The sequence below is a fragment of the Vigna radiata genome, chromosome 2, assembly GCF_000741045.1.
Source record: "Vigna radiata var. radiata cultivar VC1973A chromosome 2, Vradiata_ver6, whole genome shotgun sequence".
Taxonomy (NCBI): domain Eukaryota; kingdom Viridiplantae; phylum Streptophyta; class Magnoliopsida; order Fabales; family Fabaceae; genus Vigna; species Vigna radiata.
This window is the reverse complement of record NC_028352.1, coordinates 22,728,391-22,752,692: the sequence shown is the minus strand read 5'-3', so window position 1 is coordinate 22,752,692 and position 24,302 is coordinate 22,728,391. Positions and strand designations below refer to the sequence as shown.

Genomic DNA, 24,302 nt, shown 5'->3' with positions numbered 1-24,302 from the left:
TAACATCATTATTAATCAAATCATTCATTCACGTTCAATGTCATATTCTAAATTTTTATATATATATATATATATATATATATATATATATATATATATTTACATTATATAAATAAATATAATCTTACCTCACGAAACCAGTAACTTAACCCTAAATCTATCAATTTAAATTACTTTCCTAAACACATTAATCCCGCTTGTTTCGTATCTATACCGTGTGTGTGCATATAATAAAGAAAAAAACATAATAATCAATAAAACATTGAATCTACTTCATTTTAGCTATGGTTATGTAATTTACTTATCTGTTCAATCATCACTTAATTATTTAAGAGTTACAAACATGTGATCAATAATATCACTTATTCATTATTTATATTTACCACAACATAATTATATTGATTTTTCTAAAATTAACAATATTAAGAAAACACTGAGACATCATTACCATTGTATTTCACTTTGTATTGTTATTATTATTAGGTTAAATTCAATAAAATTAATATTAATATATTTCAGTTTTAATATAACAAGGAAAATATATAATTTTAATATAACTTTTTTAGTTTTATTAATATTATTTGAATTCAGTTAATACTTACGCCTTTCGTGTTTATGAAAAATAAATTTAATATTAATATACATGCCGCAATCATTTGTTTTTCTATTTTTGTAAATTTAAAATAGTTACACACTAATTTAATTTTTTAACTTAACAAATATATATGTATATATTCAAAACTAAACGAATACTTAATTATTAAAAATAAAAAGCAGTTAAACAAATTAAAATGATTATATTACAACTATAATTATTTTTCTAATTATATTAACGATAAAATATGTGAAATACTTTTCTATTTAAATAATTATTTAGGCTTATTATTATATATATATTTTTTAAAAGATTAGAGAATATCTTTCCCATGTGTGTAGGTTGAAAAAATAATATAAAAACGAATTGCCGTCAAGACGATCAACGTGATAACTCCACGCAATGAAAAGACATTCGCTGGTCACACTTTTTGACAACTGTTATCACTGTAATAAAGCTGTTTTCAACTATTCTTCCCTCCCTTTCATTACACAATTTTATTTTATTTTATTCTCAATAAAATCAATGAAGCTTATAGGGACGAGCGCCCAATATCATACCGCCACGTGTCATATGAATCCCACTACACTACTCTGCTCCAAATTAATCTAAGCATTAAACAGTTGCTTAATCAATCGCCGACCAAGCTCAATTTGAAATAGAAAGAGCCATAAATTTGGGAGTGAGAAAGAAGAAGGAAGTGCATTTTACCTGAATAATGGCTAGTGCAGGAGGCTATGGAGATGCAAACCAAAAGGTAGATTACGTGTTCAAGGTGGTGCTTATAGGCGATTCAGCGGTGGGGAAGTCGCAGATACTTGCGCGATTCGCGAGAAATGAGTTCAGCTTGGATTCGAAGGCCACAATCGGTGTCGAGTTCCAAACCCGCACTTTGGTGATTCAGCACAAGAGCGTCAAGGCTCAGATCTGGGACACCGCTGGACAAGAACGGTTCTCTTTCTCTCCGTCTTCTACTTCTCTTCAACTACATCTACACTATACTCTGTTATTTTCTACTTGTTTCGTTTCGTTGTTTTGTTCGAAGTAAAACCTAGAGGATTTTAGTGGAAGATTTTGTAGATCTTTTTTTTTTCTTGTTAGGTTTTCGCTTCGTATTGTATCTGTTGATTGATATGCCTTTGAAACAATAGTTACTGATCAGTGCGTACCTTCTGTATGCTCTGATCGCGGCGAATTATTACGCAGTTTAACTCTGAGTTAGATACTTAGTTGTTAGATTTGTTTGCTGAGTTGATCTACTCGTCTGGTCGTGGCCGGCGGAAGAATTGATCCTCGTTTCAGTTTTTTTAGTGGTTCAGTTTCGTGTTTTCCGCCAACTTAGTCTGTAGTAGTGAGTCAAACCGAGTTTGACTTTGAATGTTTTGCGTGTCGCGGAAGGATTTTGAACTTTGGAGTTTATTTTTTTGTGCTTTCATTGATTGCATGTTGACGTTTCCTTGATATAATTTGACGAATGACAACAACAGAGGTCAGAAATTAAAACCTAACTTCATATTGTCACCAACCTTTTGCACTTGTTTGGGACAAACTCAAGGATAGGGATCGTTTACCTCGACGTCTTGTTGGATGTGGCAAGAACTTTACGATTCTAGTCGGTGGATGTTTGAGTACGGACTTGAGGGACATATAGATAGCCTATCTCATTTGAGTTTATATGAGGTATTAGTCTGTTTGAACTTATTTTTAGTGATAAGTGAATTGTCTCCACCTATCTTTAAAGGATTAGAAGATTATCTATTGATTATCCATCCTTACATATAAGAGAATTATCTGTTGTTATCGATTGGACATGTGTGGTGAGAGGGGTGACCTGATTGGACCATTTGGAACCAGGACTGGGAAGAAATTATTAGGACTTGAACTATTTAGATTTCCGTGTCTTTGGTTCCCGTCAATGTTTATGCAATACATTCAAATTTTATAATTACAAAAAGGAATTAATAATGCTTAACAATGTCTCATATATAAAGACTAATAGCGATCACAATTGTCTAAGATCACCTGCCAATTTCGTTTAGACCAAGGTCAGAACAACATCCCTTTTCTCAAGTTGTTTTGGGTTTTGTCAAGGTTTTCTTGCGACAATTTGAGTGTTGACGTGCACTGTGATGAACTTAAAGCCGGTTTGAAAATCCTATATCGATAAGATGATTTCATAATATATATATATATATATATATATATATATATATATATATATATATATATAAGTAAGTGAAAACTTCGTTTTAAAAGTCTTGCATCGATTATCGATTAGAGATAAGGTGATTTTATAATATATTAATAGATACAAATTTCATCTTACAAGACCGGTGTTTTTATGTGCCACCTGACTGCCCTCTCACAGTTTATACACCCTTTCATGGGACATATTAGAACCTCACTTGGAAGTGACATATCTGTTAGAATATTCCTATTTCATATATAGTGTGCTATTAGAACTTCGAGACTATAGTAGTCAGATTGAATTGTTAGAAATGATTCCTACTAATTTCTGTTCGGTGTTTGAGTCTGTGTTGCACTGTTAATGCAAAAGTGTATTTGGGAGGATAATACATGTGTAATGGACCTGAAGGTAAAGAGTTACCTATGCAAACTTGTGTTAAACCTGCCCTTTGAAGGAATTCTGGTTGTACACGAAGTGGTAACAAACACGTTGCTAGTAGGTAGGCCTATGATTATATTTTTTACTATTCTAAAAACCGTTTCTTCAATTTCTGGTATCTTTTGTGAAGTAATTGTTGTTAATGTGCTAATTTGTTTAGTATAAGCTTATTTCATTCTGTACAAGAGAGAGGAATGACATTTATAAAGCAATTAGGAGTACATTTGAATTTTTTCTACGTTCAAGAGGAATGAAATTTATAAAGCAATTAGGAGTACGTTGAATTTTTTCTACGTTTATAATTAGCCGTCAGCATTGCTCAATTTCCATGGATTGTTCTTTTAAAATAATTATTCCTCAGCTTTGTAGTATAACAGAATCGTTGGGTGTAAAACTCACGTACGTTGAGATCTCAACACAAATAGACTGAACTGACCATCCACATAAGTAGTATGTATAGATTATGAATATATGCAAAAGATTTGCGCTTGAAGGGGGCTTGTGCGTGTTGCTAAAAGTTTAACCCACAAATTTAAATTAAAAAATTATGAATTTCTTACTTCTCTGGCCCACTATATAATATCCTCTGTAGTAGACAATCTTACTAGAGTATGTTGGATGCAATCTTATTTGTAGAGCACTTTAGTTTCTTTTTCTTTTTTACTAAATCGGAAACCTGAGAGCTTAACACTCAATGAGTTTAACTCTTTAGAGGAGGGTTATGAATAAAATATTTGGCAATTATGGTTGAGTATATTTCTGTATGGGTAATCATTGGAATTCATTGGTATATTGTCAAGTTTCAAAAGTTAAAGCAGTATGTATATTTTCAGCCTAGTTATTTTAATCTGCTGGGTTTTGTGCTCTGTACGGTGTATATTTTTAGGTTGTATGTGATTTTTCAATCTTTAGACTGTTGTCAAGTTTATCTCTGATAATTTCATGGTGCCCAAATACCCATGGTTAACGTACCATTACTCCACATACTGATTGCAGTTTGACCTGACATATAAATGATTTTATTCTACAGATATAGAGCAGTCACAAGTGCATACTACAGGGGTGCTGTCGGGGCAATGCTGGTTTATGACATCACAAAACGTCAAAGCTTCGATCACATACCTCGCTGGTTAGAAGAACTGCGGAACCATGCCGATAAGAATATAGTCATTATTCTTATAGGAAACAAAAGTGATCTGGAGAACCAGCGTCAAGTACCCACAGACGATGCAAAAGAATTTGCCGAGAAAGAAGGCTTATTTTTCTTGGAGACTTCAGCGCTGGAATCGACTAACGTTGAAACAGCCTTCATGACGGTTTTGACAGAAATATTCAACATTGTTAACAAGAAGAACCTAGCGGCTGGTGATAGTCAGGGAAATGGGAACTCAGCATCTCTGTCTGGCAAGAAGATTATTGTTCCTGGTCCTGCTCAAGAAATCCCCAAGGGGAACATGTGTTGTCAGTAATCCTTACTTTATTTATAATTTGTTTAAATTTTCTAGATTTCATGGTTGTGTTCCTATCACCAATTTTTATTAGTTTGGTGCATTTCCTTTTGTATATTTTTACATTATTTAAAATTTATTTTGCATGAGTTGCTCATTAAGATCAGGAGAGGGAAGTAATTAAAATTTTCGTGGTATAACATAGGAGACAAAACTTAAGTGCGCTGTTTTTATCTGTTAGTAGGAATAGAATACAAGTAGGGCGGACTGAAAATCATCATCCTGACAGTGCTGGTCTTTCTTGACTTTAAGCGTGCAGTTTTAGATATGTTTATTGTTATTTTTCAATTAAATTAAGGTTTCATCTTATTAATCAATGCTGACCTTTGTTGTGCTGGATTTTAAAACAACTACTTTAATCAGAAAATAAAACAAAATAGTGTGGTAGTGATTTAAGCTTAATTCTTTTGGTAGGAAACTTTGTTAAACTCGAAATAGAGTTGATTATAAAATGCCATGCTCATAGCCTAATATAGCCTATTGCAAGTCCGAATTTGCACAAATAGTTCTTTAAAGTTTAAGAATAAATTTAATCAACACTAGTGTAATGTAAGTTTGTATAACAAAGGTTCCGGGTCTTGATAAATCTGGAATAATAAATCTTGTGGGATTGATACCAAAGTCCTTGGTCTTGGATGACATTTCCAGATAAAGCAACTGTTTTAATACCGCCTTACAATAATAAAATTATAATATTTTAAAGACGGTAGAATTTGTTAAACTTTAAAATAAAACAAGAACATAATACATAAAATTTAATTTAAACATAAGAAGTTGTAATTATTATAATCTTAAACAAAAATAGCATCACGTTTAAATTGAAAGCCGATAATGCATTTGTAATAATAGTACTTTAACTCTTAAAAATTTGCAAGATTTTAAATAAATTAATTTCAATCTTGTACGATATGCGTGAAGATCACCTATATAATACTAAGAAAATACAAAAACATATATAATTACTGAACGAGAAAAATGAAAGTTTAACTGCAAAATACCCAATTTGGTAACAGACATTGGTTAGGACCTTTTTTCACAAAAAACCAGCGATCTTGCGGTTCCCTAACATGCAACTAGGACAACTTTCCAATACTCAAAATGTCGTGCTGGTTATGTAAAATGGATGCTTCTATCAAGTATAAGCAATTCTGGTAAACCCACAAAAAATTGATACAAATTTGAGCAAAGTCTGTGTGCTAACTTGGCTAAATAACACGACTAAAAAAATGGATAGAAAATAAATTCATAACATACATGGGTGGACCACGGCCTTAATTTCTACAAAATGCTTTTTTGTAAGAGGGATGGGACTTAAGTTAGGCGGGAAACATGACTAAAAGCATAGAAGCTGTGAATAAATTAGTAAAAACCTAGATTGACTACTCCAAGTAATCAGTGAAAAATATGAAATATGCGTAAATTATTCACCTTTTTCTAACACCCATTAACTCCCACTTCTTCATTTTTATCGTTTGCCACTTGTGCTTCATCTCCCTTGGTACCAAACGGTTGGTCCTCATGCATGGAGGAGTCCTTTTCTGTTTGTGTATCTAGACGCATTAAAAGCCTTTGGAGCAGTTCTTGGCATTCCAATGCACCAACCATGACAGTCAAACTTGCTCTACCCTTCCAGCATCCAATGGCTACAGTTGACTCGTCCACTTGGAGGGTCCCTGCAGCAACTCTGCTCCCTGCGAAGAAAGGAGAAGGTCAAATAGAGTCAGGCTAATTGGCATTTACTCTCTGATCATGCCGGTGCATACCTTCACCCAAAACTATCACGCAACAGCCGGGCATTAGGTTTGCAGCACTTTCTCCGAACTTGGCATCCACAAAATCTGCAAATTTTACAGCTCTATACTGCAGAAGATGCTTGAAATCTATTACAGATGCACGTAGAATCTGTTTGGAGACGTGAGGGAGAATAAGGGGCAATCCTTCAGAAGTGATCCGGAAAGAACATTGTGCAGACCTTCCTTCACATGAAGTTTGTCTTTCCTGTACGATGATGACATTGGCAAGCATTTTCACTTATTCACAACTACAAGAGTTAATCAAATAACTCACAGTTGAGGGCAGGCCACTGATTGTTTACAAGTAATTAGGTTTTTATAAAAATTCAAACAAAATATCCAGGCTTTATATCACAGCAGTCCCATATCAATTATCATGACAAAAAGAAATCTCACACCCCAGTTGCTTACCATGATTCATATCCCACAAAATATTCTAACTGAGTCAGGAAAAACAGTAATAGGAATCGTTAACACTAACTAGCCATGCTACTACTTTAATATCTGTGTTTTCGTACACTATAATTTTGTCAATATAACTCAGTTTGACTAAATTTATTTATATAAATAGATGGTAACCTTTACCCACGCAAGTTTTAACCTGATCTGTGTCCTCAAATGTCACTGTTTTCACTACTGAATAGGGAATTATTTAAAAGGATTTTGCTTCTCTGAAAAGAGAAAGTAAAGGTATATATCCATCTTTTATTTGAAATAAATTATCTACCCTTTATATCAACGGCAAATAAATTACTACTTTCCCACTTTATACATGTTCTCGCTTTGAGTAAAATTTTATTGAAAATAAGGAGCATATGTTATAAACAAATCAACAATAAAAATTACAATAACAAAAATATCAATAATTGAGAAGATAATATACTTACAAAAACCTTCAGACCAACAGAAGTTATTTTAAGTTGTTGCCCCACTGAGAAGTTCAACTCCAGAACATCTTTGACTGACTTGGATATATAGTAAATTCTTTTCACGTGACTTGTATCACTGTTTCTTGTTACAAGGTGACCATTGAATGGAAATTGATCATCAATGCCATAAAATACCTTTATGCTGTTAATAACTTCTTCATCTTTGAAGAAGACAACAGGGTCAATGCCTCTCCATTTTCCTTGAAACTGCAGTTTCCTTTTGCCTGGAGTATTCTTTGTTATGATTTCTACACTGCAGGGTTCTTGGGCTTCCTTGAAATCCGCTTCTTCACATGGAACAGAATTAACCTTCAAATCTGTTTCATTAGGTTCATTTTCATTTACATTAGCCTCTGAAATTCCTTCAGATATATTTTCCAATGGATTAGCATGCAGTTCGTGTGCATCCTCATTGCCCTGGTTTGCTGTGTCAACCTGTTTCCCAACTTCTTTTCTAGGTTTTACCTGGATTGCTGCAGAAAGGGACAACAATCACAAACCCATTATGGCAAGAAAAGGCATGGGCACATAAAATATGTTAGTATTTAAAAGCGGCTGCTGAAGGAGGAGTTATTCCCAATATCCACTAGAATTCCTTGACTCTTTAGTCAGGATTTGAGAGAGAAAAACAACTGAAGTCATAAAAGAAATTACCAGGAAGAGCAGAAACTTTCTGCAGAACAGCAATAAAGAAGGCTCCAGTATTCTGATCATGAGGCACAAACCTCATGCACCGCTCTAGAGGGAAATCGGAATCTTCCTCAGTAAATTTGAGCATAGCAGGATTCTCCATTGCTTGGGTATCATCTTCAGTATGTCCCTTAACATCATCAGTATTAATATCACCTTCCATGATGATATTACAATTACTATCACCAACATCCTGATAGCTTCTGCCACTTGGAAACATGCTGGGAAGAACTACATTTCTACGAAACTTGGGAACATCTTTGCTGGAGATGAACCACTTGCCTTTGTCACATACCTGCACATCCAAACCATCTTCAGATACATTTCAATGCACACTGCATAACAACCTCAGATCCTTCTATTCTAGAGTACTGCATTCAATTAACTACACAATAATCAAAACATCTTCTGCTAGAAATTCAAGTTTCATTTGGGTAAACATAATATTTTTCTATTCAAGTTTGAAATTCAATGTTTTACCAGGAATGTGAACATGTGTACAAGTTGAAGGACATCCCAGTAATCAATTACAACGAATTAACAACTAAAACACAACTAAAAAATAAGTCAACCAAAAGAATAACAGGCCATGACACAATAAAATTGAAATCGTTAATTCATCATCACAAATAATGAAGACATTTTCTCCTTCTAAGCCCCAGAAAGAAGAGTTATGCATGCTCGATTTTGCCATGTATAAGCAAATCAATTCATCCATTTGTAGACATTACACGTTTTATCTTCAAACTCTAAGGCACAAGGCAATGAATAGTCACAGAAAAACAAACCTTCCATCTCTTAAGACCTGGTCGACGAGTGAGTTGGGGAAGTTCACTAGAGACATCTACAAGTTCGATGGATCCTCCACACCTTCGCAAAACCTGCAATTGGTAGGGAAAGGAAAATACTTTAAGTGCTACAAACAATGTTAGTGTATTCTAGTAGATGCCAAGGCCAAAGCATTGAACATAATTTTTTTTTTTAATATGGAAAAACTCCAACTATTTTTTCAAATAAAAAGAAAAACTATTAATGTTGAATAAATAAAAGCAAATTTTTATGTTATGGACAAATTATTATAAAGTGGGGACATCTCAGATGGAGTTTTTCCTTCATAACCGCAAGCTACAATAGCAACCACAGAAAGATTTGTAGTAATACCAAAGAGTGGACATCAATTAGAAAACAAGAGGAATGAAGCACGTGCCAACAAAAGATAAGTGAGATGCGATTGAACTATTGATAGTTAGCTCTAGTTAGCTTCCATTGATTAAATTACACGTTGCTATCAAATGCTTTTTCGAAATCAAAGGTATATTTGTATTTAAAAAAAATATATCCATTGAATATATAAGAAAACAACCAATTGATCCATGATAGAGGGGTAAGGGCCGCATCAATTAAGGAACAAATTATACATATAAAAGCATGAAATGAAAATAGAACACTTCAATAGAAAGCCCATAACTGGACAAGCTAGATAGCATAACTGGCATGAAATATAATTTCAGAACTTTCAGGGCTGATTACCTCTGCAACAACCGCTTCATTCTCAATAGGATTCATTGAGCATGTTGAATAAATCATCCTTCCACCAACTTTAAGTAAAGATAAACCTAATAACGTCAATAGAATGATTGAGTTTGCCAACATTGTATTGGTAGTGAAGTCTTGTTCACCCTATACTCATCTATGTCTATATCTATGATAATAATAGTAGTAGCTTGATCCAAGTACCATACGGGGAAAAAAATTGAACCAGAGGAACAAAAGACCGTTAGTTTAAACTAAAACTAAAAAAGTACAAAAATAAATTGTTTGGGGAAAGAAAAAGAATGCTTGTCATCTACAATAGTCAATACAACTTCTCTACTAAATCAACCTTGAATGTAACTTCAGTTTAACTATAGAGATCGTGATTGAGAAAACAAATATATTTTTATTTAAGTAATATTATCTGGAACGTTCCCAACCGAATAAACTAAAACAGGGTTATGATTTACCCACCTCATTTTCCCTTAAAAAGGTAGAAATAATAAAAAATGTACCTCGCATTGCAATTAGAACTTGTAGGTTATGAAGGCCATTTCCAGTCCCTGTGTTCCTTTATAAAAAAAAGTCAGTCTCAAGCCAAGAAATAGCATATGGTGGTTAAAGAAAAAGAAGGGAGAAGAATGAATCCAGGAAAGGAACGAAAATTACCATTTCCTCCACAGATCAGGGGCCTTGCGAAGGGTGCCATCTCCACTGCATGGGACATCACACAGAACACGATCAAATAATAACTGGGCTTCTTGATCTAGCTCCATTTTATCATAATGTTTTTCTAAGAGACATCCTGGGAAGTGTTGAGCTTCATGATTGGTGACAATCAGGTTGGCTGTGCACACCCGTTTGGTTTGGTGAATGAGAAGATTGCATCTTTGGATATCTAGATCATTTGCTATAACCTGATTAATTAAGCATAGAGTAATAATTAATAAAGTTTGCACATGAAGCCTGATGAGGACAGACCTTATTTGCTAGAATGTTTTGTCTAGGAAACAAATAAAATAACATTATGCACAGACACAAACCATTCCTTCGGGCAGAGATCCTACTTTAGTTGAATGATGTAAAATCTCAAGTAATTGAAATGTTTTTGAACCTGGCGCTGCACACACTGAATAAAAGCAACCAAATAGAAAAAATAGTTAAAAGCAGTAAAATATGCATGGCAAACAAACAAAATAGCACAAAAAATTGGTAAAAGTGACAAAATCCACTTCAGTACAGCACAAGTTACTTACTATCAAGTACAAAATGATTTGAATGTACATCCAAAAACAGGGGAGGTACCTGTGTAGCAAAGAAACATTTGTGTCCACTAGTTAAATTTTTTAATCATAAAGTAAAATACATGCACTAAGTCATCCAGCTATCTAGAACAAGAGCTAGTCCTTTTTTACGATCATGAATAATGATAGACAAAATGTAAACTGGCCCACCATGCTGACAGCTTCCTGTCTTGTAATATTTCCAATTTCATTTTCTATCTTTAAGAATTCATGAAACCTGAGAGATTCACATAATAGGGAGCAGGAATTGACATATTAGTTATAAGCACTAACTTACGCATAATTTATTTTAATTAACTAAACAATACATTCTGATATAATAAATCACAACTAAATGCAACCAACCAGCATGTGAAAGTCATAAATAAGCATGCTCGTCATAGTTAGGTAATTAACTAAACATCAAGCCATAATCATAATATATCAATGAGAACTTTCCGCTGTTAATTAGAACTACATTTCTAGTTCCAAACTAATATTGGTTCAATCCACACCACTCATGTACCAAACCTTACTAACCTCCCGAGTGTTTGGTTCTTCCTGAGCTGCTTACGCGAAAAATTCGAATGCCAAGCAAGATTATCAGGATACCATGGCAAAGGTAAAATAGCCTCTGTATCATCCCCTTCCTCAACCTATATATAACAATTCAAGACAAGGAAAAGATCCAAAGACATTAAAAATGAAAAATCAACAGTAGCAGCATAATTAAACAAAATTGCTGGCGGTGTCTTACCTCAGCCTGAAGAGAGTGCACAAAATCATTCTCTAGTTGGGAACGAATATCCGCACAAAACCGGCTACTGGAATCACCGAATAAAAAACACAATAAACTTAAGCAAGCATCAACGTAACTTGGAACTAAAATGAACGAGTCTAGATTCAAACTGAAATGGATTTGACTATCTTTACTACGCACGTGCAATTATTCTGTACTTTGAAATTCTGTTACGGATAGATGATTATTTTCAAAATCAGTTGAATTCAGTCACTCGACAGAAGGTGAAAATCCAAAAGAAGTTTAAATAGAAATAAATAAATGAATACGTGGAATTGATCCTGAAAGCTGCGGGCAAAGGAGTTCGGAGAAGTTGCACGAATGCATCCCATTCTTGCGACGACACGATTCCTTGATCCTTCAAAAGAAATAACAGCATCAAAGAAATAAGATAATGACAGAGGAGTTACGGTCTGTTACTTAGCAAAGCATTGGTTAGGTTGGTTTACCTTGTAATAGTGATCGAAAGCGAGGTTCTGAGTAGCGAAGGGATTGGAGAAAGGAATAGGATCTGAATCTGATCTAGGACGTTTGGAGTTCCATACATTTTCTCTGCTCTCTTGGAAATGCTTTCTTTGAGTGCGACTCTTCTTCCCTCCTTTTCCTCTCCCCATAGCGTTGCACTTGCAGTTTCAGTTTGGAGGCACAAGGTAGTCCATTATTCATCCCGGGTCAATATAGCGGTTAAACGCAATGGGCTTGGGCCTTTCTACTTCAAACTCTTCGCAAATTCTTCCGTATTTTCATCAAACATTTACATGAATATTAATTTTTTTATTTTATCCTTTATGAATTATGTAATTTAGATCTGTGAATTATATATATTCTAAAAATTAATGTTTAAAAAAGTTATTTTTAGATTTCACGATTCAAAAATAAAAAATGGTTTTCGAATTATATAATTCAGAAATAAAAAATAACAAATATTTTTGACTTTCAAATTATTAATCTAAAATATATTTTTCACTTAAATATAGAAAGCTTAATATTCGAGAGTGCATGACTAAAAATATGGGATTGCGTGAAGAATTTGCCCAATTTTTTAGTTTTGGAAAACCACTTCAATAATTATTATTTTAGAACCCTTAGAGTTTTCTGGTTATAAAACTTGAAATAATTAAAATTGGGTACATGACAATCTAAACTAGTTTTTCAATATATTTATATGTGGTAGAGATATATTATTATGTATCATAATATTTTTTTAATTTTTATAAATATTTTTCATCAATATGAATGAAAAATGATTCTATAAATATTTTTCATCAATATGAATGAAAAATGATTCTAGTGTTTATTATTTCTAATAAACTATTATTTAACCCTTGTTTGAGTGTATGATGGAAATGAAAGAGTTGAAAAAAAAATAGAAAGTTAAATTATTATGATTAAATAAAATAAATGAGAAATGGATGTAAAATTTGCAATTGTACAGATTGATTTAAAAAGAAAAAAAAATGTTAGTTGGTTTTAATGCCTTTTTAAAAATGTTCTTTCATGATCTTTGTTTAAAATAAAAATATAAGAAGGAAATAAAAGCTTAGAGCATGTTTCTTCCCGGACCAAGAAAAGCGCATAAAGAGTGTGGTTATAGTTAGAAAATTAAGTGTACATGCTTAAAGCAGGAAAGATGAAAGTCACTGTATAACAAACTTTCTTAGATTTGCTTGGAAAGTTAATGATATACAATTAATTATGTTTTCATATATAAACGTTTACCTTTAAATGTCATTGATTGTTTTTCTCAATAGATGAAATTTTAAATATATTGAACAATTAATTACAAAACGTAAAATAAAATTAATGAATTTAAATTTTGATATTTTATCATTTAATTTATTTAACAAAATTAAATATACCTTTTTATTTATGAAAAAGTTATATTACTTTATTCTAATTATAATGTATATTTATATTTAGTTTACGAAAATGTTATACTTTTTCATTTTAACTTAAAATTTATTTTAATTTTTATTTGTGGTTTTAAAAAATAATTTATACATTAATTATTTTAAACTTATTTTATAATCTACTTTTAAATATATTAATGTAAAATATTCATTTTAAAAAATATTTTATAAATCATATTTAAATATATTAATGTAAAAAATATTTAATATATTACACAAGTCAATTTATAATTTTTTTTCTTATTTACTATCAATTTCTACCTTTTTTTTTAATATAGCATCTCCATTTTTTCACTTTCTTTTGTGACAATAATATCCTTATAAATTTAGAAGTTGTCTCCGGACTTAAAGCATGTAGCAAATAATTTATTGGTGGTTTTATTGCACAAATAAAATTGAGAAAAACCTTTGACGAGAGAGGACAAAAGAAAACTGATAACAATACTAGAAAAATAAAAATCCATTTCCTGACATGTCTTAATATTAATATTGTTAACTTAAAATTCTTAAAATTGAAAACCACTCCAAATGAAAATTGATCAGGACTAGACATTAAAACTACTTAAACAAAACAAATTCAAAATTCAGTGGACATTATATCTATAGTGTCACATATTTCACAAATGAACAAAAAAAATGTACTTATAATAATTACAAACAGCCTTTTCCAGAACTTGAGGACAATCTGGTTTCAATTTTCGTACATAAAGATAAAGGGTCAAACTATGTTTATTCATTAGTTATATCGCATTACTATTGTTATTGTTATTTTAATTCTGTCTTGTACTATGATATCATATCAGTCATATTCTTACATGAAACTTTTTGTATCTGCATCAATCTATAATTCATAACCTGGGAAGCTAGAGTTTTGTGGTTGAAGCAGATCAAACCAGAGGCATGCTGTCCCAGCAAGACCTTGGAAGAGTGAATAGCCATTGGCAGGAGCAAGAGATTTTGCATTGTCATACAAGAAGGAAGCGAATGATTTTGCTCTCTCTTCGTAAATACTCTCTTTAGTGAGTCGGTACAGGGAAAGAAAGGCATAGGCATTTCCAGATATCCCATCTGCTAGTCCAACCTTCTTCACCAATCCACTTTTCCACACAACTTCCCCTGCTTCTATTGCTGCATCACGAAGTTCTCTGTCATTAGGAAACACCTGCAAATACACACACCCAATTAGTTCTGCAATGTAATGAAATTTGAAAAAGAAGGTTTCTGTCTTACTTGTGCTGCTTTGCACAAAGTGATGGCCATCCCAGTTGCACCATGACTCCATTGCACTAACTTATCCCTTGGATTCCCTTCACTGGAGGGGTAGTTTCCACTGCGAGGGAAACGCTTACTCATGAGGTACCTCAAAGTTCCCTTGACATCTTCAGCATCCTCACTGGGAAGTGGAAAATGAAGCAGCACATGAAGAATACCAGCAAGGCCATTTGCTGCACCAAGGTACCTTGTTCCGTGCCATCTATACATCAATGGACAGTCTTTAATATCAGACGCTCCTGCTCTACCACCAGCCAACACTGCATCAATGATCGGTACAAGAATGTCCTTTGGCACTGCTTCTTCTCCTAGGTTCTTGTTTAGGAATAGTGCACCCCATAAGAACCCAGCACGTCCATACATAAGATCATATGACATTCCAAAACCACCTTCCTCTGGTCCTACTGGTAGGGCTTTCTCTTTTGCCACCTATGCATTAATCCCATCATATTATATTTGTCTGATACAAAGATTCCAACAGATATGAAAGCACTTATTTTAAAAATGTAGCTTTTATAAGTGAAGAATATGAACCATGAATCACTTCATGAAGTGTATATACGTGTTTGGCAACGTTGTCCTTGAAAAACAGAGACAAAATAATGCAGACAGATATAAATGAATTTCATTTTCATGATTTTACCTCAATGAACAGATCCAAAAACAAGTCACGCTTTCTGAGGTCCCCCATGTAATTGGCAACGACGGCACCAAGCGCGTAAACGCCTCCACTACCGCATAAAAAAGTCACGTGTCTGGTACAAATAAGTAGTATCTCTTACTTTAGAAAAGTATACCCAAAATGTCACATAAGACTACTGTAACTTCAAAAAGGGTCAATTATCATGTCTCATTTAAGAAAGTTAAGAAAAAAAAAATTAGGACCGACTGGAATTTGAGAAGAAATCCCATTATTAATTTGATGTGTTTTGATTTCAAAATTTCTAGTATGTTAGCATTTGAGTTGCATTTTAATTAAATTACTGGAGAGGGTGTTCCTGTACTTAAAACATTAAAAAGGGTAGTTGTAATCTCCAGTGTGGCATTCGTCCATCCATGTATATTCACATATCTTATTAAATTACCACAATCGAATCTCCCCAAATTGCCTGAAACTAACGCCAAACTCGACATCTTTATAATATCAAATCAAAAGATGAAACAAGAACCATCCATGGCCTACCCACGTCGAAAAAAGAATCAAACTTTCCACCCAACCAAAATTCCATGCATTATTTCACATCTTCACTTTGTTATAATTTAACTACATAATCATACTTTATTTTGCCAACTTGTATTCTAATTCTAAAATCTAAATCGCACCACCAAGATTTGTTATTTTAATTAAAATTTACACGCCCTAACCATTATTTTCCTTAATTTGTTGGGAAAATCTTAACAAATGACGAGGGAAATGCTAATGCATTTTTTTTTTAATTGATTAGTTGATGCATATTATCATAAAAGAAAACAGTAAGGGTAACCGTTAAAAGAATTCAATAAAATTTTAATTGAATTAGAATTAAAAAATAGTGGAGTTACAATTAATTAGTCAGTCATGAATTAGTTTTTTCAATTAATGCCATAAAAAAAGACACATTTTAAAATACTTTTTGATAAAAATACATATTGAAAAATCTAACGTATATATTGTTTTAGAATACCTGAGCGAGGCACGTGCAGCGGTGACACACGTGTCAACGATCTCTCTGCATAACAGCAAGTCGTTCCGGCAACCGGTAACCTGGTACGACCGCAAACAAGTGAAGGCAGTGCCCAATAGTCCCGAATACACCGTCGGATCAACCACCTGGTCTCTCCGGTTCCAAGTTTCCTCCACAACCTGTTCATACCCATATTTTCACTTCTTTTAAAGTTCACGCTCCACTCAAACAAGTTCTAGATCATTCTATATAAGCACAAAGAGAAAAATATAAAAGAACCTTGTCCTTGAGGGAAGACGCTGCTCTCAAGAATATTTCATAAGGAAGTAGAAGGTTTTCAGCCGTCAGATTCATGCTTTCGGTACTCAAATCAGAGGGCTCGCGTTTGGCCTCTTCGCTTCCACCTTCGACTACCGATGACGTCATTGTCTAAAAACTGAACTCAAAAATGAAAGAGTGGTGTTAAGTGTTAGCAAGTTACACAATGGAGCCACAAAAACAACGATCCTATTTATTATCGCTTGTTGCTTCTGTTCAAACATATTCCTCAGCTAAAGGAAGGTGCATAACGTGTCCAGCAGAAGTTCGATGCGGTGGCGGTGTATGGAGATACGGTACACCCGCTGGCCACGTTTGCAACTTTTGTCGTTATGGATTTAGCTAGAAACTGTACAGAACATGCGAATCACGTGCTGTTCTTGATAAGATTTTTTTCTTCAAAATATCGTTGTGGGCCTCAAACTGTTCAGAAACCGTGTCCTTGTCCCATTGATATGTTTAATTTGTAATTGAATATTACAATTTGAAACCCTAAAAAAACCAATTTGGTACGTTGTATTCTATGTCCTTTGTAAATGTGGTGGAAGATGAAACTATCAACGTGATTAATACCGGTTTAATGTCTAATCAAGGTCTAAATCATCACAAGTTTGAATAAACACGAGGAATTAGACATGAAGAAAAGCTGACTAATATAACTTATACCGTGTTTCAAAATGGTTTAATTAAAATATTCCCGCCGTTTAATCTTACAATAATAATATTCTCTCAACACAATTTTCCTACCTAATCTTTATTAATGCCGAATTAAATATAAGAAAACTATATTTTTTTTTTCTTAATTTCACTTTACTTTTATTTGAAACGAGTCTCATACAAGGTGATGAAAATTTTACGAGAATAATACAGTATATGCATATAATATATTTTCAGTCCGTTTTTTCTCATGTTTATGTAGTGATAACATTCTTATATGAGTTGTTATATTTTTATAAGATAAATCATCATTATTTATTATATTCGTGATAATTTTATGGCTGATTTTGATAGTTTGCGAATGTTATCTAAATAATTGTAGTAATAAATATAACAACAGTGGTATTGAGGATACCGTATTTAACAAGTTTCTATTAATTTTATAATTTCGAAAGAAAATATTAAAAAGTATGTTGCTAGTTTCCATCAATTTTATATTATCATGTGTAATAATTTTGTCAAACTTTATGAAATCTAGTGGTACAACTTAAAAAAAAACTTAATTGATGATTTAAGTTCCATAAGCTAATTATATAAAAAAGAAATGAATTCTTAAAAAACAAACTTTTTTTAATTTCAACAAAAAAAAAGTAGTGTTTAATTCAGTAAATCAGGTGAATTTAATAAAAAAAAACATGAAGTTTGTTTTACTATTTGCAATGCTTAAAATTTTAAAATATGATTGAGCCCACCGTAATCTTTTTTATTTCACCAAAGAAAACATCAAAGGTTTTGATTAAACTGCAGAGAAAATGCGAAGAAAAGGCTTTTGCTTGCCTGTGATTTGTAAGGTAACATTTCATATAATATTTTTATTTAATTAAAAATATATATTTTGAAAAACGTTTCCCTTGAATATTATTTTACAAGATTTATAAAATATATAATATTTATCATTACTATTTTGAATGACTTCTTTTAGAGTAGTGAAATAACTTTAAACAACTCTAAGAATCTTTTACTTTATTTTTTCTAAACTATTTTAAACAGTAAATTCCTGCCTGTTAGAATCACACATAAATTTCTTCAAACATCAAGAAAGAACCACGAAACATAATTTTTTATATTAACCCTTGTAACTAAACTATATGAAACTTTTATATTTTACATTATTCTCTAAATGATTACATGTAACATTCCATATACAATCATTCTTTACAAAAAAAGAAAAAAAAAAAAAAACATCTTCGCACAAAAGATGAAAGAAAAAATTGATCTATAAAAAAAATTTCAAATGAAAACATTGTTAACATTACAATCTAATTAATACATGAATTAATACTTACAGAAAATGAATGTTACGTCTGTAAATGTTCTTCATTGGATGAATCCTTTCGATGATTATGATAACCTCTTCTTCGTATAAGGTCACCGAATCTCTTTATTAAAGCTCTTCGTTTTCTTGAGTTCCTATCACCCTCGGTATCATCAAAATGAGATTCATCAAGATGATCAAAATCATCAGGGATGTCCATATCTTGTCGTGATTCTGAATCTGATGATGAATCTACTTCATCAAATATCGAACCCTTTAATGTGTCATCATCAGCATCCTTAGTATCTTTAATGTCCTTATTCACCTCTTCGTTTCCGGATTTGTTCTGTTGTTGTTTATGGCTATGATGTGGTATTATCATTTCCTTCAAATTAAGGCTAAATGTTTTATTCAAAGTCTTAGGTTCTTTATGTTCCTTTTGATCCATTGAGAAATTGCCATGTGTCCTTGCTCTTCTTCCTGTCTCCTTAACATTACTATTGTCATCTTTGCCACTTTCTTTCACCGGTGGTTTTTCAATATCCTCATTTTTGAACTCCTTTATCGATGATTCTGATAGCATGCGTTTCAACTCTTTGATATTCTCAAACGATGCCACTTCATGGATTTTCAACATCTCATTCTCATGGACAAGTAGGTTAATACTGTCTTGCAATCTAGCATTTTCAGCCTTTGCAATCTCTGCACATTCTTTTGCAACATTAGCTTCATTCAAGGCTTGTTTAAGTATATCGCGTAACTTTTGATTTTCTTCCTTTGAAACTTTTACCTTATTCTCTGCCTCTTTCAAAGCATCAACGGCATCATTGCATTCTTGCTTTGCAAGCAACCTTTCCTCTTCAGCTCTTCTGATGCAACCCACAAGCTCAATTTCTTTCTCATTCCATGCCAAAAGGGACTCTTCAGCTTCTGATCTTAACCTTTCAACTGTGTTTTTGTTCTTATCAGCTTCTTTCCTTGTTGCTTCAAGAATCTCCTTGTACCTTTCTTCTGAGGTTCTTAGCATTACTTTCCAACGCTCAACATCCTCTTTTGCATGCTCTAGTTCTAGTTGGCTTAAGGTTAGTTTTGCTTTCACCTGGTTGGCTTCTGTTGCCACTTCTTTCAATGCAAACGCCAAATCATCCATCGCCTTCTTACTATTCTCTTCAGCTTCAGTTGCTAACTTCAGTTCAGATTTAAGTTTGCTTAGTTCTTCAAACATGGTTTTAACCTTCTCAGAAAGTTCTTCAACATTGCTCATCTCGTCTTTTGGTTTGATCTGAAATTCCTTGCCCTCTTCACTTTTCTTTGATGGAATGTAATTTTCCATGTCTACAAAACAAAACCAAAAAGATTCAATAACAAAAAGATGAAGCTTCTTGAATATTTTTGGTACCAATATCATAAGTTACCATGAATGTTCATCAAAATCTTCATTCAATTTTAAAATTTTCTTTTATCAAAATTCATTACCATGATTTTTAAAGGGTTGATCTGCGAACCATTTTTCTTCAAGAGCAGCTATCTCAAGCTTTGACTCTTCAAGGAGAATCTTGTTCTGTTCCAATTGTTTTGTTTGCATTACTAATGTATCAAACAAATTGGCTTCTGACTCCTTTGTCTTGTCTAGTTCAATCTCCAGCTCCTGAATTCTCCTTTTATAATTAGACAGTAAGGTCGTGGCATTACTCTCAGATGATCTAAGAATATCCATCTCATTCCTCATGTTGTCCAATAACACATCTTTCTCTGACAATTTGTTTTTTGATGATTCTTTAACACTTAATTGGTCTGAATTTGATGTCTTGTTGGCTAATGTTTCATCACCCGTCACCTTAGATTCATCGGCAGTCCTTTTCATTTGTCTTTGCTCCTTGAATGCTTGACCTCTGTCTCGTTCAATTGTTCTCTTTTCCTCCCCTGTTTGCTTCTTTTTCTTATAATATTCCTCCATGTAATCTTGTTCTATCATCTTGTCAATTTATTGATCACCAACTATCCTTTTCAAAAACAATTAACATATTTAGAACAATCATCAACTTGAATAAAATAACAAACAAGTATAAATATTTATAGACATAATTATAATTTGAAGACTGACATTCGTTGATGTTGTTCCCAACTCCAAAATGAATTTAGTGCATGAAACAAAGTTTGAGAGGCTTGGAAAAGATCCTTTATCAACAATGCACGGAAAATGGTGAATGTAAATAGGAAGTGTAGGATTTCACAAGTGAATGTTTGATTGTAGATAATTGTGCATTAAGAAAGGTTCTATTATTAGATAGTGAGAAAAATAATACGAAAAGATAGTAAGAAAAGAACGTAAAAAGGGGCTTGCCATGAACCTTAAAATTGATAAATAATAATGTGATTCTTGTTGTATGGTACAAATGAAGATGAGATGGAGCATTGCAATTGAATAAAGACTTAACGTAATTTTCGTTTTACTAGTCAATCTCTTCGTAGTTAAGAATGGCAAGAACTCAAAATGAAGTAACATCGTAATTATTTTCAATTAACTGAATTATTCAACTCGATATCATAATTTAAACTATTTGAATAATAATATTGTATTGTGTGTAAGCAAATTATATATATATATATATATATTTTTTATTTTTTTCTTATAAAACATATACTTTTGTAGTTTCTCCAAGTCATCATATATAAAAGAGTACTTTTGGTAATATGATATAGTATTGAACTTATTATAAGAACTTAAAACAAATTGATTGCATGTTATAAATTAGTGATATATAAAATAATAATAAAAAAAAAAAGTTGACATAACTAAAATTATGTTTTAAAAACCGAAGATGTACATGTAATGTCTTATGAGAGAATGAATTTGAGGGTGTAAAAATGAGTGGATTTGAAAAGAAAGAAATATATAAATGATGTTGTTTTGATTAAGAGAAAAATGATAAGAAATAAAAAAAATATATTAAAGTTTGTGATTGATTTGATGTTTTGGTAAATGATTTTATTTTAATAAAATTAATTAATTAAATATATTATTTATATTAATTTTGTCAATATATTTTAAATATTTATGATATTAGAATAAAGAATAAATCTTTTATCATATTTTATCTAATTATATATATATTTTAATTAATTGAGATACTTTTTAAATATACATTATTATAAAAATATAAAAAGGACACTTTTTTTGAAAGTCGAGAATTTTTTTGGCTTTTAATAATTGGGTTTTTTTTAACTAAAACAGACAAATACAACTTGTATAAACAAGTGGTGAAACCTCTCCATATGAAAGAAGTTTTATATTTCTAGATGATTTAAAGTATGTTATATCGGAAAAGTTGAAGTCTTCATGCCTCCCACAATTTCAAGATTCACACGACTTCAACCTTGAATTTAGACTTTAACTTTTGGTAATTGATTATCAATTCTCATAATTAATTATAATATCTTAAAGTTGTAAGAAGACATAATTATAATATCTTAAAGTTGTAAGAAGACATTAGGCCTTCAACTTTTTCAGATAATAGAATTGAAGTCATATAAGAGATGTACGTCTTATTTATATAAAATTGTGTGAGAATTGCTTGTCTATTTTATTTTTTAAAAAACCTATCTATTCTCATAATATATAAGACAAATTTACCTAATTTCATAAAATAAAAACTAATAATTGATTGCATTTATTTTCTAACCATATCAAGAATAATTCTTTATCTCTCGATTTTTCATTTTGGAAACAAAAACCCATCAAATGAGAAAAGTTTTTTTTACATGGTTAATATAAGAATTTAGGAATCATTTGTAAGTTAAAAATAAAATGAAAATTATATTTTTTATATAAAATATTAATTACAAAATCATAATTTTATCGTTTTGCAATTCATAGACATCTCTATTATGTGAACCAATTTAACTTAAACAATTAGGATTGCTATCAATCTTTATCGTTAAATGCATGAAAAAAAAATTCACGTTGATATAGCAATTTTGGAACGTGTGGTCAAGTTCAAATAAGATATATCTACCAATAATAGTATTAGTATAAATGGTAAACAGTAACTCTTATATTAAAGTATGCATAGATTAATTAAAATTATCTAAAAGCCAATTCAAAAGCTTAGCGATTCTGCCACAACTCTCTGAAAATTCATTACATGCTTTATATAAGAATTCGAATGAGAGTCATGTTATCAGGTACAAAAAGCAATATAGCTCCATCCGTGTAGCTCAAACTAGTAAAAATGTAAAGTAATATTATAAGTAATGTCATCTACTGTCTTTTTCTATTTTCTTTTTTCAATTAAGAAAAAAAAATCATATAAGTATAACATGTATCAGTTTATCTTTCCCTCTTAAATAAATTATTCTATAAATGAAGATTATCATATTATAATCTCAACCAAAAACCAATTTAATAGTTTCTTTTAGGAAACAACACTAACAGTCTTCTACATTTGACATTTAAGTCAATTTCTTTATTATAGACTCAAACTTATCACGAATCATAATTTTTTATTTTTTTATATCAAATTTAAGACGAACGTTGTTCTACATTGAGATTTTTGTAAGCATATATCAAAATGAAGAGAAATTGAGATACACACCTCTAAAACATACAAAAAGCCGATACGTCTGTAACTACAGTTCTCGTATAAACTTAAATAGGAATGTTAAATGTTTTTCATTCTATGAAATTGAACCTTTATAAAAGGTCATTTATGCTATATCCTCTCACCTAGAATTTTAAATTCGGTTCATACTCATTTTCTCTTTAATCAAGTAACAACAAATAATATTTGTTGTGCAAAAAATTGTACAAGTACTTATCTATATTGTATACTTTACTGTAACCTTTTTAAGAATAGTGGTATTCTTTAAGAATCTATTAAGGAAAAACTAGATATACTCTAAGAATATGTCATTAGACAAACGAACTGAGTAAAAAGTCTCAAATATTATTCTACATCCTTTCTAAAATACGCATGTTTTTTCCATCATGATAAATTTCAACAAATTGTAATAATATTTTTGGGTAGGGCCAAGATAACACATTTTGTAATGTTTTAGGCGATGAAAATAATGAATTATTCGGATGTTTATAACCCAGGTTGTCTCAAGTTCGGTGTAAACAACGTATGCAAGTTATGAAGTTGGCACGAATATGGATCTCTCATGTTAAATATAGGATGTTACTCTACCTAGTTGTTTAAATATGAAAGGAGAGATTCATGTATACAATAGAAAAGTGTTCAGAATATGGATTTGGAAAAGTTGACGTTGAAATTGTTACACCATTAATGTGGATTTCCATGAGAAATAATATGATTTTTCCATCAACCATAAAAAAGTTGACAAACAACAGTATATGGCCTTTTTGGGATGAAATTTTTTGTAAAGCTAGCAGGTACCCAGTGTTTCT

The 24,302-nt window shown here is 31.7% G+C and overlaps 4 protein-coding genes across 4 annotated transcripts; 1 reads left to right on the top strand and 3 right to left on the bottom strand.

Annotated features, from left to right (window-relative positions):
• Window positions 1-1,211: 1,211 nt before the first annotated feature.
• On the top strand, window positions 1,212-4,888 carry LOC106756292 (ras-related protein Rab11A). Its single transcript, XM_014638665.2, has 2 exons — window positions 1,212-1,546; window positions 4,252-4,888. Exons 1-2 carry the CDS (start codon window positions 1,314-1,316, stop codon window positions 4,688-4,690), a joined length of 672 nt encoding a protein of 223 aa, XP_014494151.1. The 5' UTR covers window positions 1,212-1,313; the 3' UTR covers window positions 4,691-4,888.
• A 990-nt stretch (window positions 4,889-5,878) lies between these two features.
• LOC106756522 (tRNA (cytosine(34)-C(5))-methyltransferase) lies at window positions 5,879-12,419 on the bottom strand. Its single transcript, XM_014638985.2, has 15 exons — window positions 12,206-12,419; window positions 12,026-12,114; window positions 11,715-11,781; window positions 11,498-11,613; window positions 11,129-11,195; window positions 10,931-10,979; window positions 10,718-10,803; window positions 10,344-10,591; window positions 10,190-10,245; window positions 9,672-9,757; window positions 8,930-9,022; window positions 8,106-8,436; window positions 7,410-7,924; window positions 6,493-6,727; window positions 5,879-6,420 (listed from the first exon to the last, which is right to left on the bottom strand). The coding sequence occupies exons 1-15, from the start codon at window positions 12,368-12,370 to the stop codon at window positions 6,164-6,166; spliced, it is 2,460 nt and encodes an 819-aa protein (XP_014494471.1). The 5' UTR covers window positions 12,371-12,419; the 3' UTR covers window positions 5,879-6,163.
• Window positions 12,420-14,228: 1,809 nt separating this feature from the next.
• On the bottom strand, window positions 14,229-17,141 carry LOC106755645 (lanC-like protein GCL1). The gene is made up of 5 exons (XM_014637832.2): window positions 16,882-17,141; window positions 16,603-16,781; window positions 15,582-15,693; window positions 14,897-15,367; window positions 14,229-14,828 (listed from the first exon to the last, which is right to left on the bottom strand). Exons 1-5 carry the CDS (start codon window positions 17,026-17,028, stop codon window positions 14,508-14,510), a joined length of 1,230 nt encoding a protein of 409 aa, XP_014493318.1. The 5' UTR covers window positions 17,029-17,141; the 3' UTR covers window positions 14,229-14,507.
• A 1,794-nt stretch (window positions 17,142-18,935) lies between these two features.
• LOC106753431 (flagellar attachment zone protein 1) lies at window positions 18,936-20,867 on the bottom strand. Its single transcript, XM_014635243.1, has 2 exons — window positions 20,369-20,867; window positions 18,936-20,227 (listed from the first exon to the last, which is right to left on the bottom strand). The coding sequence occupies exons 1-2, from the start codon at window positions 20,865-20,867 to the stop codon at window positions 18,936-18,938; spliced, it is 1,791 nt and encodes a 596-aa protein (XP_014490729.1).
• Window positions 20,868-24,302: the final 3,435 nt, after the last annotated feature.

Coding starts and splice junctions, on each gene's coding strand:
- LOC106756292 (XM_014638665.2), top strand. CDS start 1,314: ATGGCTAGTGCAGGAGGCTATGGAGATGCAAACCAAAAGGTAGATTAC. Junction 1,547..4,251: donor GACACCGCTGGACAAGAACG/GTTCTCTTTCTC, acceptor TTTATTCTACAG/ATATAGAGCAGTCACAAGTG.
- LOC106756522 (XM_014638985.2), bottom strand. CDS start 12,370: ATGGGGAGAGGAAAAGGAGGGAAGAAGAGTCGCACTCAAAGAAAGCAT. Junction 10,804..10,930: donor AAATCATTTTGTACTTGATA/GTAAGTAACTTG, acceptor GCTTTTATTCAG/TGTGTGCAGCGCCAGGTTCA. Junction 9,758..10,189: donor AGTTCTAATTGCAATGCGAG/GTACATTTTTTA, acceptor TGACGTTATTAG/GTTTATCTTTACTTAAAGTT.
- LOC106755645 (XM_014637832.2), bottom strand. CDS start 17,028: ATGACGTCATCGGTAGTCGAAGGTGGAAGCGAAGAGGCCAAACGCGAG. Junction 15,694..16,602: donor GCTGCACGTGCCTCGCTCAG/GTATTCTAAAAC, acceptor TATTTGTACCAG/ACACGTGACTTTTTTATGCG. Junction 15,368..15,581: donor TTTTGGATCTGTTCATTGAG/GTAAAATCATGA, acceptor ATTAATGCATAG/GTGGCAAAAGAGAAAGCCCT.
- LOC106753431 (XM_014635243.1), bottom strand. CDS start 20,867: ATGATAGAACAAGATTACATGGAGGAATATTATAAGAAAAAGAAGCAA. Junction 20,228..20,368: donor TCAACCCTTTAAAAATCATG/GTAATGAATTTT, acceptor TTTGTTTTGTAG/ACATGGAAAATTACATTCCA.